The 20,068-nt window shown below is 39.3% G+C and overlaps 1 protein-coding gene across 1 annotated transcript in view; it reads left to right on the forward strand.

Annotated features, from left to right (window-relative positions):
• Window positions 1-8,773, forward strand: part of ADORA2B (adenosine A2b receptor) — a 144,430-nt gene extending 135,657 nt beyond the window's left edge. The window contains exon 2 of the mRNA XM_073616880.1: window positions 1,230-8,773. Within this exon, the coding sequence (XP_073472981.1) occupies window positions 1,230-1,920 (691 nt within the window). The 3' untranslated portion in view covers window positions 1,921-8,773. The remainder of the gene's footprint in view (window positions 1-1,229) is intronic.
• Window positions 8,774-20,068: the final 11,295 nt, after the last annotated feature.

The raw sequence follows: 20,068 nt of genomic DNA on the forward strand, positions 1-20,068 counted from the left end.
GCAGCTAAAAGCATTGACATTGATCTGAATGAGTGCACAGGTGTGCAATGCTAGTTCACAGTCAGAATATATATGGTTTCCTCAGTACAGGAAATCTTTTTTGAGATGGTTGATCTACAGATTGTAGCGATCAAATTGTTAAATTTAAGCTGGAGATACATGCATCAAAATTCAGCTGGTTCAGCAGGAACCAGCTGAATTTTGGTACGTGTGTAACCCTGTCTGTTCAACAGAAGCTGGTCATTAGGCCAGCTTCTGTCAAATTATCGTGCTGGAAAACCAGCATTAAGGCTAGGTTCACACATATGCAGCTTTGCCAGCCACATTTTCAGCAGGTGCAATAGTCCATTTATTTGAATAAGCTGCCCTGCCTCCTGAAACACAGGGCAAAGGTCCCTGCAGCAATGCAGTTTCTGTGCACGGTGTGCCATTAGGTTTAACGGCACCAGCATGCATCCAGCATGTTTTTTTGTGATAGTTGCGGCTGCAGGAACAGGTAAAGGCCCGCAGCGGGAACCACCTGCACAGATGTGAGCCTACAGTCAATCAGCCTTCTGGTTGACCACCAGCAGGAAAACCAGCTTTTAGTCAGAATACTGGTTGAACGAAAAAATAAATAAATCTCTGCATGTATATCCTGCTTAACACTCAAGGTGAACCTAAACATTTTGCATTTGGGCATACAAAAAAGCTGGAGTTTGCTATTCAAAATGTACTCACAAAAATATATAATTTATAGACCGTAGCTCAAAATCTACCCCTATTTAAAACTGGACAGATCTGTCTTTGAATTAACTGTTGATGCACAGCAAAACTTCTTAAAATAAATGGTGTCTAACTATGTAATTTCATCACAAATACCAAAAATAAATGTTTATTTCTCATCTTGGGATAATGGGATATTAAATGGTTATCTAATATTAGGCTGTAACCTGATGTACTGTTAACCAACAGGCATATAAAGGAATTATTTGCTTTAATTTCCCAAGTCCTGAAATGAGTAATACTTCCCTATTTTTAGGAATTGTAATGGAATAAGAGATGTAGACATATTCTGTTCTAAGAAAGCTTTACCGGTTATCACACCGGCTCAGTAGAAGGTATTTTGGTTCCTTTTAGCCCACCTTACTGTAACCTGCCAGGTTATATTTTCTAAATTTACTGATGAAAATTACTTCTTTACTTTGAGACATTTTACTTTTTAACGTGAACATCTTTTTCCCTTGCAGGTACAAGAGCCTGGTCACTGGAAAAAGAGCAAGAACCATCATTGCTGTCTTCTGGATTCTATCCTTTGGCATTGGCTTAACTCCCCTGATGGGCTGGAACTGCATGGAAGGAGACTGTGGTTCAAATGAAACTATATCTAGCCGCAACAGAACGATTTCCTGTTTGTTCGAAAAAGTGGTTACAATGACTTACATGGTGTACTTCAATTTTTTTGGGTGTGTTTTACTTCCATTGTTAATCATGCTGGGAATATACATCAAGATTTTTATGGTGGCCCGAAAACAGCTAAGACAAATTGAAATGAAATGTATCGGTGCTGACAACTCAAGGACCACTCTTCAGAAGGAGGTGAATGCAGCCAAATCATTGGCCATCATTGTGGGTCTCTTTGCTTTTTGCTGGTTGCCCATTCACATCTTGAACTGCATCAACCTCTTTGACCCTGAGTTCCACAAGAGAAAGCCAGGCTGGGTCATGTACGTAGCCATCATCTTGTCTCATGCCAACTCTGTGGTCAATCCAATCATATATGCTTACAAAATAAGAGACTTTCGCTACACCTTTCGTAAGATTATCTCTAAGAACCTTCTCTGCAAGAAGGACAACTTCTCTAAGTTTCCTAATGGCAGCATTGGGCATGCCAGACAAACGCATATCAGCAGCGTAAGTGCTGGCAATGTTTTAATGTGACTTCATAGACTCCCTGGTGCCTTCAACTGGGCGAAGGAATCTTCTGTAGTTTGGTTTCCTGGACACATTATGAGAACTTATTTCTGAGACCATGAAGGGTTTCCTGACTGACAACTTTGCTGCTGCACTTTGTTCATAGAAAATGTTCACCTTTACTTTTACTATGAAGGTATTACTGAAATTTCCAGTCTTCTCTGCACTGTTGACAGTCTTACTAATTTTACCGAAGCCATGAGATACCTACTCATCGAAGCATGTAATATGTTAAGGAACTTCATTTAAAAACAGATACATTACTTAGAGGGCTGTGCACATAATCCCTAAACTGGTGTTTTCACACATTTTTTTTTTTTTAACAGGTAAACATTCTTAGACTAAGAAATTAAAATCATGTTTAGAAATGATGGAAGGAATTCTCCATAGCTACTTACATTTTTTTAGGATACATCATAGTGTCATATATGTTTTTGAATGTAAAGTTAATTTCTGTATTTAGATTCATTATTTGTTAGGATTATGCATATAGTCCTATCTGCCATATATGTCAGACTGTATGCTGAAGTTGTCCATCTGTAATCTTATGCATACAGACATAGTATATGTAAAGATAAAAGAGGGTAGAAAACATGGGGGACATTAAGTCATCTGGATACATTAGATGGTGTTAAAGCCCAGCTTCTAACAAACTTAGAATCACTTAAGTGAAAAGTCAGCTTTTGAGAAAGTTTCATTGCCTATTCTGTTCCCTTATTCTTTCATAGGAACCTATTTATTGTCATGCATTGTACCCGAGTGGAAATATTCCATGGGAAGATCAAATAGATCAGATATTATTGCCAGGTTATTTTTATTAAGCTACCACATGGCTGCAAAATGGTCTGTGCAGAGTGCTAAACACTTCATGTAATTGACAATAAACATCCATATCCTGCATTTGATGAAGGTTACCTGATTTTTTGGTACTAAATAGAACCTCTCACAATATCTACATGGGAGTTGTCACTGCTGACTTTTGTAAAAGCGAAGGTCATCTTTAGTTACATGTTAAACCTATATTCAGGGTATAACATGCACATGTTGCTAAAGCAGCAGCCCTGCACCTCCCTGATCCCCCATTGTGACAGTGGACAGAGGTTCCTCCCACACAGCCCCAAATTGTTCATTTACAGCCATCTGTCAATGAATGAACTACAAGCCCTATCTGCCACCACGGCAAGCAACTTGTAGTTCTCAATGAAAATTTGCTTTTGTTATTTGGGACTATATTCTTTAATGGTGCAGACTGGTTTGCATGCAACCAATGTTCAGACACCAAATTTGCCTACTTGTTTCAAGTCAGCTATTATACGTAGGAGTGACAGCCCCTCAAAACACATTGGCAATATTTCCTTCTTAAAAAAAGCTGTTTGGAAGAAATATAGAGCCAATCATTGCTTACCTTCCTAAAATGTTAGCTGTCAGTTGTCGTGTTGAACCTCTTTCATAGAATGAGGAACAAGTGTAAAGAATAGAAGAATTCAGTATGAGTTTTTGACTTGCATGTCTCCATGATCTGTGAATCAGCATACATCTCCTTGACCTGTGAATCAGCCTACATATTTCTCTCAGTACAGATTTTCTTTAAAATTTCCCCAACCAATATGGCATTTCCACATGCTGTATGCATGTCATCCATTTAGACCAGTGGTCTTCAAACTGTGGCCAGTGGTCCAAATGTGGCCCTTTGATTGCCTGAATGTGGCCTTTGGAGCACAGTTCCTCTCGCTGATAAGAGGTATGATTGCGCTCATTGACACAAGGCACTGTTTCTCCCACTGACACCAATGAGGCATCATTCCTCCCACTGACAACTAATACCAATTTTGAGGCATCCTTCCTCCTCTTACTAACCACAGGCATTATGTATTTTTTTTACTCCCACTGATCACCAAGCCTAATCCTGGGGCATTTTCTGCTCTCACTTGGCACACTCTGGCCCTCCTGAAGTCTGAAGGACAGTAAACTAGCCCTTTGTTTAGAAAGTTTGGAGACCTCTGGTTTAGATAAATGGTAAGATTTTCCATTTAACACAGTGGGTAATTTAGGAGTCTATTTCAAGCATAAAGGAACAAAACAGGCAATAAATGATTTCCAAAACTAAAGTTTTTGTACTTCTATAATTCAGCCCAGGACTTAATATTACAACAATAATTTATGTTACAACTGTGGATTTTCAGCATTATCCTGCTCAATGGGATACTATAGAATCCTTCCTGCGTTCAGTAAAGAAGAAAACATCAGAGACAGCCTCATGTAAGGATGGACATCTTACTCCATCCATATAATATGATTTTTAACTATTACTTTACAATGACTGGAGCAGGGAACAGAATTAGCTGGCTTTGTCCTGTATTGCCTTTCAGCGGGTTGAGTCTAGGAACAGTGAAGGCTCAAATTAGACTGAAACCAAAAAAAGGCAATGCTGAGACAAGGTCCAAGGGGAAAAGCACAACTCCTAAGAATCCAAGAGAAAAGTCTACAATTTGCTGTAAATAGATCTATATTTATATATTTGTACTATTTCTGTGTTGCAGAAGGAAATCTTGTAAATGATGTACAAAACACAGAGCAGGTCACTGGGTTGAAAACCTTTGTGTGGTTACGTCTCTTGTAAATTTATTGTGTTAACGACAATCTGAGGTTCACTGCTTTGGTGAAGGGCTACCCATTTTTGAAAACTGACCATTCATCAGTTACACGATATAAAGAAAATGGATGAAGCTGTACTGTAAAAGTTCTTAAAGGGAAGGAGACATAAAATACAGGCTGCCATTATCAAAAGGTATATGAGATTAAAGAGGGAAGAACAAAGAGTATAGGAACACATAGCAACCAATCAGATTTATTTTTTTTTAAATCAGATCATTGAGAGATTATTTATAATGTGTTGCTAGGATTATTGCATGTTGCCTTACAGGGCTTCCATTCCCGACCTGCTTTTTAAAGGCGCAGATGTTCGGACCGTCATCCTTATCCTTGCCTCATTGCTTAGTAAGTCACTGACACTTCAGTGGTCAAATATTGGCAGGTTCCTATGATCACACAAGAATGAGTGTATGTGTTTGTGTGTGTGCTTGCTCATATTTATCACAAATGAATCCTTGTTACCAGTGACAGTTCCAGATTTTCAATCCTAGGGAATTTTTTTCGCTGTGAAACATCACAGATTTTCTTACTGGCCAACTGCCTATGATTTTTCTAAATTCTTATGTTTACATTTGGCTTGCTAACCTAAGGAGAACTAGTCACAATTAGGCCTATGAACTTCATTATGGAAGATCTATCTCTACTTCCATATTTAGGCTGTTTTTTAGCCTGACACATCAGATTTGGTTGAAGCAGAAAGTGACACTATTCCCAATCCTCAAATGGCTCCCATTCCTAACAGTTGTCGGTTCTGCTCAGGAGCTCAACCTTGCTAGTAATCGTAGAGGTCCTTACGATTATAAGCAGAGTCTACCTTTTTGACCATGCTTCATGTTACACCCATATTTAAAGTGTAACATGAAACAAGCACTCCAGCAAAAGAACTCCTAAATCTGAATTGAGCATGAGTGCAGTGATGTCATCGCACTTGTAGTCCATAGAGATTACTTCTAGCCCCATAATTTGAGAGGTACAGACCTGTGGCTGAAAAAATAGTCTACAGAAGCCCATGCATTGCATCCATGATCCACTGATTGCAGTTGCAATGCTTTGCAGGTTCTAATGAATTAAAATATTAAATGTGCAAGTTGGGATCAATGCGGGTACATTTATTATTTTTTGTTCAAAAGCTGGAATTAGCCTTTAAGCCCACATGCTGGGTAAAAATTGTCAGAGTGTGGTGATCCAGGGAGGGTCTTGTCTTCAACATCTTCCTGGATCAATGATGGTTTTTGAGGATGGTCTATACATGTGACGTGCAGCATTCTCATGACTTCAGGTTGAGTGTCAGGGATCAGAGGTAACCTGAAGATGGAGAGTTACTGCCCTGACAACTTTCTTATTACCTCATGCAGAATCTACAAACTCCTGAGGATTAGTAAACTCTTTAAATAACAGGACCCTGGAGTTACAAGGTAAACCTATACAATTATCATAATTCAAAGCAAAAGTAAAGCATCAGAAAAATATATAAAAAAAAAAATGGCACTCCAGGAGCTTTTTTGCTTTAAAATGCAAGAATGCACAGCATATTTGCACATCATGGCACACTAACCTGGTAAAGCAATCTCCTCCAGCGTTGTGATGTCTGCGCTGCCCTCTATCACTGATGCGTCCATTTTCACTTGGTCTTCTTCTGGTTTCAAAGTCCTTGGCCATCTTTGTTGGCTGGGTCAGGATGATGTAACTCCTGTGTGTGTGCACGGGGATTACCTTGTCCCAGCATAGAGTTGTGCCAAAACTGTACACTAAGCTGCACAAGCATGGCTATGTGTACACTCAGGAAAAGAAAACTTGTTAGTTTTTTTTTTTTTTTTTTTTTAAAGTTTATTTCCAGTTTAGGCCTTTCATGGCTAGTTTTGGTAATGTGCCAGCACACCTTAAAGAGAATCAGTGACTGCAGTGGGCCTCTCTAAATCATACTGTAGCTAGCTTGTGAATATGAGACATTTAGACCTCTAAGAATGGTATCAATTGGAGATTCCATAACGAGCAGAAAGCAAATGAAGCATTTGTATACAATGACATTGTAAAGCAACTAGGAAGCCCATTTTAGTCACATATGGGTGGTCCATAGGAGACTTTAAACAGCCTAATATGCTTGAAAGTTGCCAAGTCTATGGATGTATTTTTAGCCAATAGCATACTGACATCATCACAGCATAAAGGAGGGTATATCTTTTGTAAAAAGAGCAGCCTGTAATTTATGTTTAGTGGTCCCTTAAAGGAGAACTATATCTGTAAAATAAGATCATTGTTCCACAATCCAATTCCATGCTTTACAAGTAATGCCAGATTCGGGTGAAACTACCCTTTTTTTACTTCCCTGATCGTGCAAAACTTGAGAAATGACTCCACTATCTCACATGAGGTCTGCAATCCACAAAATTGCTGCTTCCCCTGCTTCTGATAGTCTGTGGCATTGTCTAAGTTATTCAGCTATGCATATTACAAAATACTAAGCCTTACCTATTTTGGTATTGTTCAATTAAACATTGTTTAAATGAAACACTCCAAAGCTACCTTTTGGTAGCAGTAGGATTTTGATGGATTGCCATGTGGAAACAGACAAAAAAGGGCACAAGAGATCGTATCTACCAGTCTAAATCCATACAACACATTTCACATCTTATACTGTTAACTTTTTGATAATGTATCTTTGTTTGAATACTGTGATTTTTTTTTAATACTGTACTGTTTTGCACTTTAATGGAAAAAAAATGCAGAATTTTACAATATTTATAAAGGATATGTTGGTTTTAGTTATGTACATTCCCTGGAAATATACAAGCTATATATGTGTCAAGTTGATTTTTAAATATAACTTTATTTTACATAAAATGTAAATAAGAAAAAAATTGGAAAAAATGCTTCATCCACTGTATGTTTCTGTGTAATTGTTCCTGCACAGAGATGTCAATCATAACCCTTGTAATGTGATCTCTATTAGAATATAATGACCCGTTGTCAGGGGTCCATACTTTGTAAACAGGCTGCAGTAGCCTTTGTTGCACAATGTAAAGGGCCCATTTGATGCTTTAAAAGACTGTTGTTAAAAATCAGCACTTACAACAAAGAGATCCATGCAAAGAAGACATAAATCGTTCACCTCTCCTGTTGCCCTGGTCCTGCATGTGCTGGCTGAAGATCCTTCTGGACCTGACTTTTCCAGGAGTGTCAGTTTTCTGGTCCCCCATCACATACTGTGGACCTTCCTGTCGATCCTTACAGTAGTGACATAGAAGACGGTGGATTAAACCATTGAGTGTGGCAGGGGACCAGGAAACTGGAATTCCCAAAAGTTACAGGCAGAAGGGCAAAATGGGTGGATATTAAATCTTTTCTTTGTGAGGAACCCTTTATTTTGAAAATAGATTTTAACAATAGAGTCAACATAAGGGTTGAATACTATCAAAAAGTTGAAAAAAATAAATAAATGTGATAACAGTGGACGTTCTGGAACTATTCAGCACAAGACAACATTTCTTAACTGTTCTTGATGTTCTTGTCATTACTGTTTTGCACACACTAAACGCATTGATATTGAACTTTTGATATATGATGCCTCAGATCAAGAAGATTTTACTGAAGGAAAAAAAGCCAACTTGCCTTGAATTGATGTTCTTAGGCAGAACAATCTGGTGTAATACTCTGTGGACAGTTCCAACATATCGATATTAGGCTTTTTATCTTTTATGTACAATTATAGGCACTAACAATGTAATTGTGTATATGACAGGAGAAGAAAAGAACCTTTACTAAATATATACTGCTGTCTGAATGATGTACAAAGCTATAGTATGAATGCTTAGAAACCTGGTCGCCTTATTTATTAAAGTGTATTTTCCTCTACTTATGTATTTAGGCTTGGTTAATAAAATACTCAAGGAACAAGTTTGTAGTACACATAGCAACCAGTTAGATTCCATCTCGCAGTGTATCAGTTATGTAATGTCAGCTCTGATTGGCTGGTATGGTTTGCTGCCCTGTCTATTATAAAAGACTGAGTTCTAAAGATGAGCAAATGGTTAAACAGGTGAATGATGCACTTTGCAAACCAAAAAAAAAAAAAAAGGAAGAAAAGGGCCTGGAATTGTGTGATAGCACACTATATCCTCAAAACATTGTTTACCAAGTGTAGGTAGCGTCATTCTAGTAAAAAACACTGCATATACATAAAAAAAACAGGTTTGTCCTTATCAAGACTGAAAGGAACCAGAGGGCCAAATGAGTGACACAGCATGCAATGTAGGGATAAGTAGAAAAAAATATTACATGTATTAATGAGTTAAAAAATGTATCGAACTCCCCAGTGGGAGTTGAGACACAAAAAAATGACATATCCAAAGGCCACTGCGTCAAATAGTCTCTGGATGTAGAAACACACAGCACAAGACAATAAAAAAAAAAACTACACATAAACAATCGTCCGGACACCAGAAATCTATGCGTGGATGTCCATGCCAAGACTATTGAGTGGTTTAAAAATGTATTTTATAAATAATGTAGAAAATATGGTATGGGCATCTGTGCAGAGGTCCCTGGAAGGCTCGAGCCCATGAGGTACTGATGGAAAGAGCAGGAGGGGATAGACTGATGCACAGCCTGAGAAGTCAACTGGCTGTGGTTGAAAAAAAACACATGATAATGGTGTCGGTATATGGTAGAAGGTAATGGACAAAAAAATGGATATTTCAACAAGGAAACAGTTGCTGTGATGTTAATGGTTTGGATATGCAGTCCAAAATCATCCCTGATGGATGGCTGTAAAACGTCCTGTGTATATGTAATTGGGACTATGCCCCTATGATAACCAGGGGAAAAAGACCAAAATGACCGTGGAACACATTACAGTTAAAGACTATGTTGTAGCTGCATCCTGGTTTTCATCCATCAGAAGTGGCATAACCTGAATTATAGTCCTTAACTGGTATGTTACATTCACAGAGCAGGGTAATCAGCACGTATTGTTTTCCCATACCCAGCATGATATCTCAGGCAGTATTGAGAATAGGGGCCAGCCATATGATACCCTTCTGTAGTGTTCTCCACGGTAGGTCAGCTTCAAGAAATGACCTTGTATGTTTTATCCACGAGTCCTGCAGTTGTCCCTTGGTATAGGCACTAAACAGCGCATGGGTCCCTTCCAATATTCCACAATCTTCATGCTGTGTTACAGCTATCAGGCTATCTGATCTCCCTAGCTCGCTGTGGGCTCACTTCCGGGAAATGATGGAAAGGAGAGGCGTCACGTGACGCTGATGACGTCAATGCGTTTCGCAATGTGAATCACGTAGCTTTGTCCAGACAAATCTGTGCAGCCATCCATCAGTGATGATTTTGGACTGCATATCCAAACCATTAACATCACAGAAACTGTTTCCTCATTGAAATATCCATTTTTTCATTCATTACCTTCTACCATATACCGACACCATTATCTTCTGTTTTTTTTTAACCACAGCCAGTTGACTTCTCAGGCTGTTAATCAGTCTATCCCCTCCCCCTCCTTCCATCAGTACCTCGTGGGCTCGAGCCTTCCAGGGACCTCTGCGCATATACCCATGCTATATTTTCCACATTATTTATAAAATACATTTTTAAACAATGCAATAGTCGTGACATGAACATCCACGCATAGATTTCTGGCGTCCAGGCGATTGTTTATGTGTTTTATTTGTAGTGTTTTTTTGTTTATTGTCTTGTGCTGTGTGTTGCCACATCTGGAGATTATTTGACGCAGTGGCCTTTGGATATATGTCATGTTTTTGTGTCTCAACTACCACCTCCCACTGGGGAGTTTAATGAATTTTTTAACTCATTAATAAATGTAATATTTTTTCTACTTATCCCTACATTGTATGCTGTGTCACTCATTTGGTCCTCTGGTTCTTTTCAGTCTTGATAGGGACAAACCTGTTTATCAAATGATGCACTTTGGTGATGTTCTGCAAAAAAATGTCCATCTCTTTTGCATACAGTTAATAGATACAATTACCAATTTAAAGCAGATGGCAGGTAAAATAACATCCCCTTTGCTAATACCACTGAACTGAATTCAAATATACCTAAAGAATATCTGGAATACCTACCTGGCTGTAAGAAACCACTCTTCCAAAATCCCACAACGGTCAGTTAAAATCCTAAGCATCTGACCTGATCTCTGCCAAAGGGGATTGGCTGATCCTTTCCTTCCAAGGATATTTCCTGTTTTAAAACTGAACTCCAGCCAACATTGCTTGAATATTCTTACCTGAATCTTGGTGTGCATTGTGTACATCTTCTAGATCTGTGCAGTAATCCAGTGTGACACTATGAGGTTGATTTACTAAAGGCAAATTGACTGTGCACTTTGCAAGGTGCAGTCGCACTGTGCAAGAGCAGGTGCTTCAGAGCTTAGTAAATGAGCAAAAGCTCTGCTGACTTCCATCATCCAATCACATGCAAGCAAAAATGCTGTTTTTTAAATTTTCCTTGCATGTGATTGGGCATTCTTTGCAAACTGAAGCCTTACCTCATTTACTAAGCTCCGGAGCAATTGCACTTGCAGAATGCAACTTCACTTTGAAAAGTGCACAGTCGAGTTGCCTTTAGTAAATCAACCCCTTTGCCTCTGTGCACGAGCTTCCTGTAATAAAGACCGGTCACTGCTGCTCTCTCTTCCTGTGCATGCTGACTGGTCTTGTACCTACCCCCTTCTGTAGATTTCTGCAGGCAGCCTGCGTGGGTGAGACCTGCTAAACCCCTCCCACAGCTCAGCCCTCTGCACAGGCTGTGAAGATGATGACACTGCTATATTCAACTGTGTTTGTAAGGACATTTGGTGCACTCAAAAGGAAATTATATTCTTTGTGGCTGTTAGGGAAAAGATTTAAATTGAAGAGGTTATGCCTGGAATTTAGCTTTAGGCTCCACTCACACTTGCACTTTTTGTCATGACAAGTTGCACTCCATTCTTTTCAACGACACCCATTCAAATAGGTGCAACTTAAAGTCGCAGCGACTTTGAAAAGGTGCTTGCACTACTTTGGTTTTGACGACTTGATGCGACTTTGAGCCATAGAATGTAAAGTCGGATCAAAATCTGATCAAAACTCAAATCAGAGCGTTACAAAGTCGCACTGGAAATTATGAGACTTTGGAGACTCGCTAATGTAAATTGAGCCTTAAGGGAAAAGTTCACCTCCTGGAACATGTTACATGTTCCACCCATATTTAGGGTGGAACATGTAACATGTGCCAGCAGCTGCAGCCCCCCCCCCCCCCCCCCGAGTGACAACGAGCGGGTATTTTCTCAGGGTGCCCACTGTCACTGTTTGAAAACAATGTGGCCGTGTGGGGCTCTGTCTGCCAGGCCACGTCATTCATTCACAGAGTTCTGTGAATGAGAAGCTACAAGTACCGACAGCCTTTGTGGCTGTTGACTTGTAGTTCTCAATAAACTACCATGGCGCTTTTGAGCACTCTGGCAGTTCATTGTCTCTTCTTGTAGTGTGCATCTGCCTGCCCTTACGATGTACGAACAGATACATTGAGAAGTCTATAGGAGTCCTGCATGGCACCCGTGATCTGCTGACCGCAGGTGCAATGCCTTACAGGCTCCAAGTAAAAAAAAATAATACAGTAAATGCACATTTTTTTACATGCAAAAAGATGTGCATTTATTTTTTTTATAAGAAGGTGAACTTATCATTTGATCATTAAATTGTAATGCCTTTAAATCTGGCCATATGACCAGCTGCCTTGCAACTTCAGGGCAAGATTCTCCACATGATAAGTATTTCAGAATTTCTTTTTGTAAAAACTTTGAATTTTAAGTATTTTAATATGTGGATATGCATGTAACAATAGATGCTACTTGTAACATCCTGTCAAGAGAACAGGCAAACATCATGGCTTGGTACATACATTCCCCCGAACAAGTAAAAATGGCAAGTATAAAAAACATAGTAAAACACCAAAGAAAATGCGATTGCTAATGACTGTACTATTTTTTTTATTATTGTTTAACTATTACATATATTGGTAAATGTCCATTTATAAAATACACTACAGATTACCACATGATGCATATGAAATGAATGAATATGTATGAGTGAAATATTGGCCACCAGTCTTAACAATGAAAATGTAAACCCTAACTGAATTACATTGTTTGCTAAAGCACTGTGTATTATAAACATTTTTTTTTTAAATAAAATACTTGTTTTTACCCTTTTTTATCTTTTGTTGCATCTCCTGTGCTGCTGATCTTCCGCAGAACCTTTGCAGCCACTTGTTTATATACATGCACTCCAGTGATGGCTACATGGAATTTTTCAGGGTAGGCTTCCTATGCCAAGCTGTTTAAAAGCAAATTTCAGTCTCCATCAGAAGCTTGTGTGACAGGATAAAAATGCAGGAACACAATTGGGAGACAGCGACAGAGTGTTATCACACTACAACAGAAAGGGAAGATCTATTGGCAGGATCACCAATTAATATTTTAAATCCAGAAGTTTAAAGACATTGAAAATGTATTCATTTTATTTATTTATTTGTACTTATATAGCGCCGTCAATTTACGCAGCACTTTACATATAGATTGTACATTCATATCAGTCCCTGCCCTCAAGGAGCTTACAATCTAAGGTCCCTAACTCACATTCATATCTACACATACTAGGGCCAATTTTAGATAGGAGCCAATTAACCTACCAGCATGTCTTTGGAGTGTGGAAGGAAACCAGAGTACCCAGAGGAAACCCACGCAGGCACAGGGAGAACATGCAAATTAATGTAATTACCATGTTAAGGTTTATAAGAGATTTTATTGATTGGGTTTCAATATATTATAATTAAATCCTTTATTTAAATACTCTACCTAAGGTGTAGAAGTGCACTGAGACATACAGTGAGCACATGGCTGCAAGGGGGTCGTACAGCATGCAAGAGCTTACAGAATCTGCTTAAATCTTCCCTGGGAGCCTCAACTGATGCATACAGCCGCCTATGGAAAGAAATGACAGGATGCAGTTGTATGCCAGTATACAGCGATACATGCACAAACACTTGCATCAATGTACAAGAATGAACAGCAGCACACAGTGCAGTGATCTGTAGTGACCAGAACTCAGATTTTATTTGTTTAGTCTAAGCTGCTAATAAATTATATCTGAATGGTTGTAAAGTTTCTTGGTGCAGCGTTGCTCCAATACATTAAACAAGCCCAGTGTGTATATTCCTTTACACACGCTAACATATACATTGTTATACTGCATACTTTTTGGGAAATCTGGTAAATTTCAAACTTTGACCATCCAATTACCTTCTACAATAAATTCTTCACAATATATACTCTTTAGCTGCAGTGTGGTTAAGCATCTTTTACTGGTTGAAATTACAGTTTATTTCTGGGCAAAATAAAAAAGGAAACATATGCAGCACATAAGTGTTTTGTCTGTTTAAAAATGCTGAAAGTACAGAACAAAACTGTAGATCCTGCCAAACATCCAGTGAGTTCCTAACTTCCTGTAATGAGCTAACAACACTGTGCCTATGGAACACTGAAATTGCAGCAGTGTTGCCAGTCTTGTGCAGTACTCCTCAACTGGACCACCGAAGACACTTTCCCCTCATCACCATAACAAAACCATAACGTGGGGGGGGGGGGTTCGGTAGTCCAACAATGAACCACCCAGGCAAGGCTGACTACTTGGCTACACTTTATCAGTGAATGCTCGCAACAGTAAGGAATATTGTCTTTTTATAGCTCAGTTCAGGTCTTCTTGATGAAGGCAATCTAGCCTAATGTGTGTTCTATTTTACTGAAAATGGCCCTATGGTGTTTCTAGGAGTGATTGCTACGGTTTCTCTATCAGTCCTAGTGCTCATCAGTTTTTGCCTTCTGAAAACATTGATAAAACTGTCTGTAGCAACACCAGCTCCAGGCCAATTTTTTTCCTACAAGAACAGCACACATACAGAGTTTACTTAATAGAGCAAAGAGTAATCATACAGTGAGGGAAAAAAAAGTATTTGATCCCTTGCTGATTTTGGACGTTTACCCACTGACAAAGACATGATCAATCTATAATTTTAATGTTAGGTTTATTTTAACAGTGAGAGACAGAAAAACAACAAAAATATCCAGAAAAACGCATTTCAAAAATGCTATACATTGATTTGCATTTTAATGAGTGAAATACGTATTTGATCCCCTCTCAATCAGCAAGATTTTTGGCTCCCAGGTGTCTTCTATACAGGTAACGAGCTGAGATTAGGAGCACTCTCTTAAAGGAAGTGCTCCTAATCTCAGCTTGTTACCTGTATAAAAGATACCTGTGTGCAGAAGCAATCAATCAGATTCCAATCTCTCCACTATGGCCAAGATCAAAGAGCTGTCCAAGGATGTCAGGGACAAGATTGTAGACCTACACAAGGCTGGGATGGGCTACAAGACCATCTTTAAGCAGCTTGGTGAGAGGGTGACAACACTTGGTGCGATTATTAGCAAATGGAAGAAACACAAAATAACTGTCAATCTCCCTCGGTCTGTGGGCTCCATGCAAGATCTCACCTCATGGAGTTTCAATGATCATGAGAACGGTGAGAAATCAGCCCAGAACTATTCTGGAGAATCTTATCATTGATCTCAAGGCAGCTGGGACCATAGTCACCAAGAAGACAATTGGTAACATACTACGCCGTGAAGAACTGAAATCCTGCAGCCGCCCGCAAAGTCCCCCTGCTCAAGAAAGCACATGTACAGGCCTGTCTGAAGTTTGCTGATGAACATCTGAATGATTCAGAGGAGAACTGGGTGAAAGTGTTGTGGTTAGATGAGGCCAAAATCAAGCTCTCTGGCATCAACTCAACTCTCTGTGTTTGGAGGAGGAATGCTGCCTTTTACCCCAAGAACACCATCCCCACCAAACATGGAGGTGGAAACATTATGCTTTGGTGGTGTTTTTCTGCTAAGGGGACAGGACAACTTCACTGCATCAAGGGGACGATGCACTGTCAAATTTTGGGTGAGAACTTCCTTCTCTCAAGAAGGGAAATAAAAACGGGTCATGGAGGGGTATTCCAGCATGACCATGACCCAAGATACACGGCCAAGGCAACAAAGCAGTGGCTCAAGAAGAAGCACATTAAGGTCCTGGAGTGGCTTTGCCAGTCTCCAGACCTTAATCCCATTGAAAATATGTGGAGGAATGTTGAGGTTCGAGTTACCAAACGTCAGCCGAAAAACTTTAATGACTTGGAGAGGATCTGCAAAGAAGAGTGGGACAAAATCCCTCCTGAGATGTGTGTAAACCTTGTGGCCAACTACAAGAAATGTCTGACCTCTGTGATTGCCAACAAGGGTTTTGCCACCAAGTACTAAGTAATGTTTTGCAAAGGGGTCAAATACTTATTTCACTCATTAAATGCAAATCAATTTATACCTTTTTTGAAATGTGTTTTTCAGATTTTTTTTGTTGTTATTCTGTCTCTCACTGTTAAAATAAACCTACCATTAAAATTATAAACTGATCACTTCTTTGTCAGTGGGCACACATACAAAATCAGCAGGGGATCAAATATTTTTTCCCTCACTGTAGGGTGTGGAAACACAGCAACCAGATGACAGTCTGGTAAAATCAGATCGGGGGAAGCTGAATTTTGGTTGGTTGCTATAGTTGCAAATTTGCTGTTTGCCTTAAAGGGCTAGCACAATTGCCATTTCTCTATGCTATATATAGAATTTAATTAGATGTAAGGTATCTGATTGTGCTAGTTCGGTGAGAACAGATTACAGATCTTGATTTATTATTCTGATGTTTACCATGAACTAATTATTGAAATAACGCCTACATTTTACGTTCTTGCTTATAAAAGTTCAATTACATAAAGGGCTGTCTCAATTCACACCATGGACATGTTTCAGAAAATGAATGTGTAAATCAAATTTGCATAATTTAATCTTCAATTGAAAATAACTTTAACTGGTATAGTTGCATTCCATCTGCATAACGCATTGACCCTGCTTACACCCTGTATATGTGAATGATGTGGCACGCCACAATCTATACAGCTTTATTACATCAGCTCATATACTAAAAGCACAGAAAAGCTGGCGCCCACAAAGGTGTAAATACCAGGTCATAATAATCATGGAAGAGTACTGTTTTGTATGCTTCAAAGGATGAGAGAGACAGTGGGGTGCAGAGGTTCAGAGGATACCTGCATAACATTGTAAAGTGTATACTCTACAATCATGGACACAGTGGGGTTCAGGAGATGCCTGTATTACATTGTATACAATTCGCAATACAGATTGCGTGTTGCCCCGAAAATAAGCCCGGGTCTTATATTAATTTTGGCAACAAAAGACCCAGTATGGCTTATTTTCGGGGTAGGGCTTGTCATGTGCTGTCTTCTCTCCCCATCTCCCTCCCTGAACTGTGTAAAAGTGCTTGTAAAATCCTAGCATGCACACTGTATTACAGTATTATATAATGTAAACTGTGTATGTTTCTGTAATCTGTGATAAATACTTTCTTATAGTGCCGCTCTGCGCTTCCATGACCCTCCAAACCTCTCTCCCCCGCTCCGAGCACTGCAGAGGGTGGGGCCGAGATCCCCCGCAGACAGCTGGGAGGAGAGCAGCGGGAGGTCAGCTGAGCGCCGAGCTGCACTGTAACAAAGGTATTTATCACAAATAGATTACAGAAACATACACAGTTTGCATGATATAATACTGTAATATAGTGCATTCTAGGATTTTACAAGCACTTTAAACTAGAGCTTATTTATGGGACAGGGTTTATATTGCAGCCCTACCCGAAAATCACAGTAGGGCTTATTTTCGGGATAGGTCTTATTTTTGGGGAAACACGGTAGGTTCAGGGGATGCCTGCATAACAATGTATATATATATATATATATATATATATATATATACACAATTAGGGATACAGTGGGGTTCAGCAGATGCTTGAAAAACACTGTCGAGTATATATTTAAAATCAAGGAAGCAGTGGGGTTCAGGGGATGCCTGTAAAACATTGTACATATGCTTTACAATCCGGGAGACACTGAGATGCAGGGGAGGCCTATATAACACTGTATGGTAATTACTCTATAATCAAGCAGACTGTGGGGTGTAGGGGATTCCTATAGTGTACGGCGTATACGCTATAATCAGGGAGACAGTGGGGCTCAGAAGCATCCTGTACAGTACTGCAGAATATGTAGTTTATGTCAGCATAGGAGATACTGATCACACTTTTTAAACTTGCATTAAAAATAGGTAGCATAAGAACCACATGCAAACAGTAGTCTAAGTGACCGCTATAGGGAAGACCCTAATGCCCCTGCACACGGGTAGCGAGAGCCATGGCTTTAACTGTGAACCTACGCTGGGAAAATAAAAACATCTGATGGTTATGGACTAAAACTATTATCGATGATGATGATGATTCAATGATGATGGTGCATTCTGATGAATTAGTAAAACATTTTTACAAATACTGTTTCAGTAAAGAAAAATCCAACATTATTGTGTGCTTTGGACACAGAGATTGGTTCAGTTCAATTGCAGGTAACAAAAAAAAAATGTAACTTTCTTCAAGGGAATCTTGAAATCAAGAAATGCATTTCCTTTGATACACATTCCGTTCCTAACCAGCAATTCTAATCATTCACCTTGCTTGTAGCTGATACATTAGCACTTACCATTACTAAATATTTGCTGCTATTAAATGTGTCTTCTACCTTGGCTACATGGTGTATCATCTAACCCCAAGTCGTACTTTTTTTTCTTCCATGTGGTTCTGTGACTTGCTGCAGAAAGTGTGGGTTGTTGGATGTGACTGTTAGACCTCAGTGTGTGTAAAACAGCTTTTAAAAGATATTTAATATTTAAAAATATGAAAAAAAATCATCTCTTGTGTTTTGTCACTATTGTTTCCTAGTCATATACCTGTAAAAATCTGTCTCGTTGTTGTAATGTTTGTTGACACTTATATAAAAGTTAATACAGATTTTACATAAAAAATCTACCTTGTATCACAATTATTATTTTGCTCACCCCTGCAGGGTCTTTAGGGGTTCAATAGAGACGGACCACTGACCTAGCACCCTTTGGTTAAATACACACACTGTACTAAGTGCAGAGGTGAGCACCTATGCAGGACACAGTGCCTGAAGCAACATTACAGGCTGTCCCCACCGTGTGGGTCCGGTACTGGTACTCTAAGTTTTAGCAACATTGTACCAATCTGGATGCACTGCTTCTATTCTTGTATAAGAAGAGAATGAGGAGTTGACTGAAGAGTTGGTTGAAGATTCTGAAGTAGAAAAATAAACTAGTTAAGCATAGAATGATTGCTCCATAAAGGAGAAGAAGCCTATTACCCAAGGGCACAAGCGTACATCAGGTCTCATGGAGTGGGGTAGGGTTATAGGGCTATGCTCAGGGGGCATTTCCAGCAAATCTTAGCCAGTGTCCAATCACCTGAAGGTACCAGTCTATAGCCCAGTGTCTATGAATATCCGGCCTGTGTCTTTTACTGTATGATTAAGATAAAATATTAACCATCTTGATGGCCCTAACAATTGCTGTGCATGTATTGTCTACAGTACTGGTTTTCCAACCGTGACAGTTAACACCAAAAGCCACCACTCTTATTGCTTACTATATAATGGCCAAGGCCTGGATGTCATCTGTGACAATCATTTAATTACGTCTTCCTCCAACAATTTGAAACATCAGTTTTGGGTGGACTTGTCCTATTGAGAGGTTCAAGAAGGGATTAGAGAAGTCTATAACTCAAGAACAACTGCAGTTTCCTTTCCATTTCTGTTCTAGTGAGAATATATATTATGGCAGCCTTTCTCAACCTTTTTACCCCAGAGGAACCACACCAATTCAATGAGGGTCAACTTCAAAAATGCCCCTTACTTTGGGGGCTAGTAGGAAGAATGCCTCCTTTACTGAGCGCTAAAAAGATCATTGGTGTGATGCTGCTGGTTTTGCCAAGTGGCATTGGCCCTGGAACTATACCATCAAATAGGAGGACAATAAGCCACAGCTCAAGGAACACTAGAAACCTCTGGAGGAACCCTGGTTAAGAATGGGTGTATAAGGTATGAAAGGTTGTTACCACAACAAAATATGAGGGAAATCTCCCGAATGAGGACACTGACCATGATAAAAAAACAGAAAACTAATTCTTCCCGACAGTGCAAAAGAAAAACAGATCACTACTATGTATCTTCATCAGCCTAAACATACTGTTAAATTCATCTAATAAACACCATTGGGAGTCTGTCATTGATGGATGAACATCTGGAATAAACAGGTGTAAGACAAACACTATCTCTTCCTAGGAAATCTCAGTTCACAGCTGTTTGTATATAGGCCAATTTCCCTTACATAACAGTAGGTGTAGTGTATTATCAATCCTGCTGATAAATGTATAGATCAGCCAGAGTG

The sequence above is a fragment of the Aquarana catesbeiana genome, linkage group LG02 (genome assembly GCF_042186555.1).
Source record: "Aquarana catesbeiana isolate 2022-GZ linkage group LG02, ASM4218655v1, whole genome shotgun sequence".
Classification (NCBI taxonomy): Eukaryota; Metazoa; Chordata; class Amphibia; order Anura; family Ranidae; genus Aquarana; species Aquarana catesbeiana.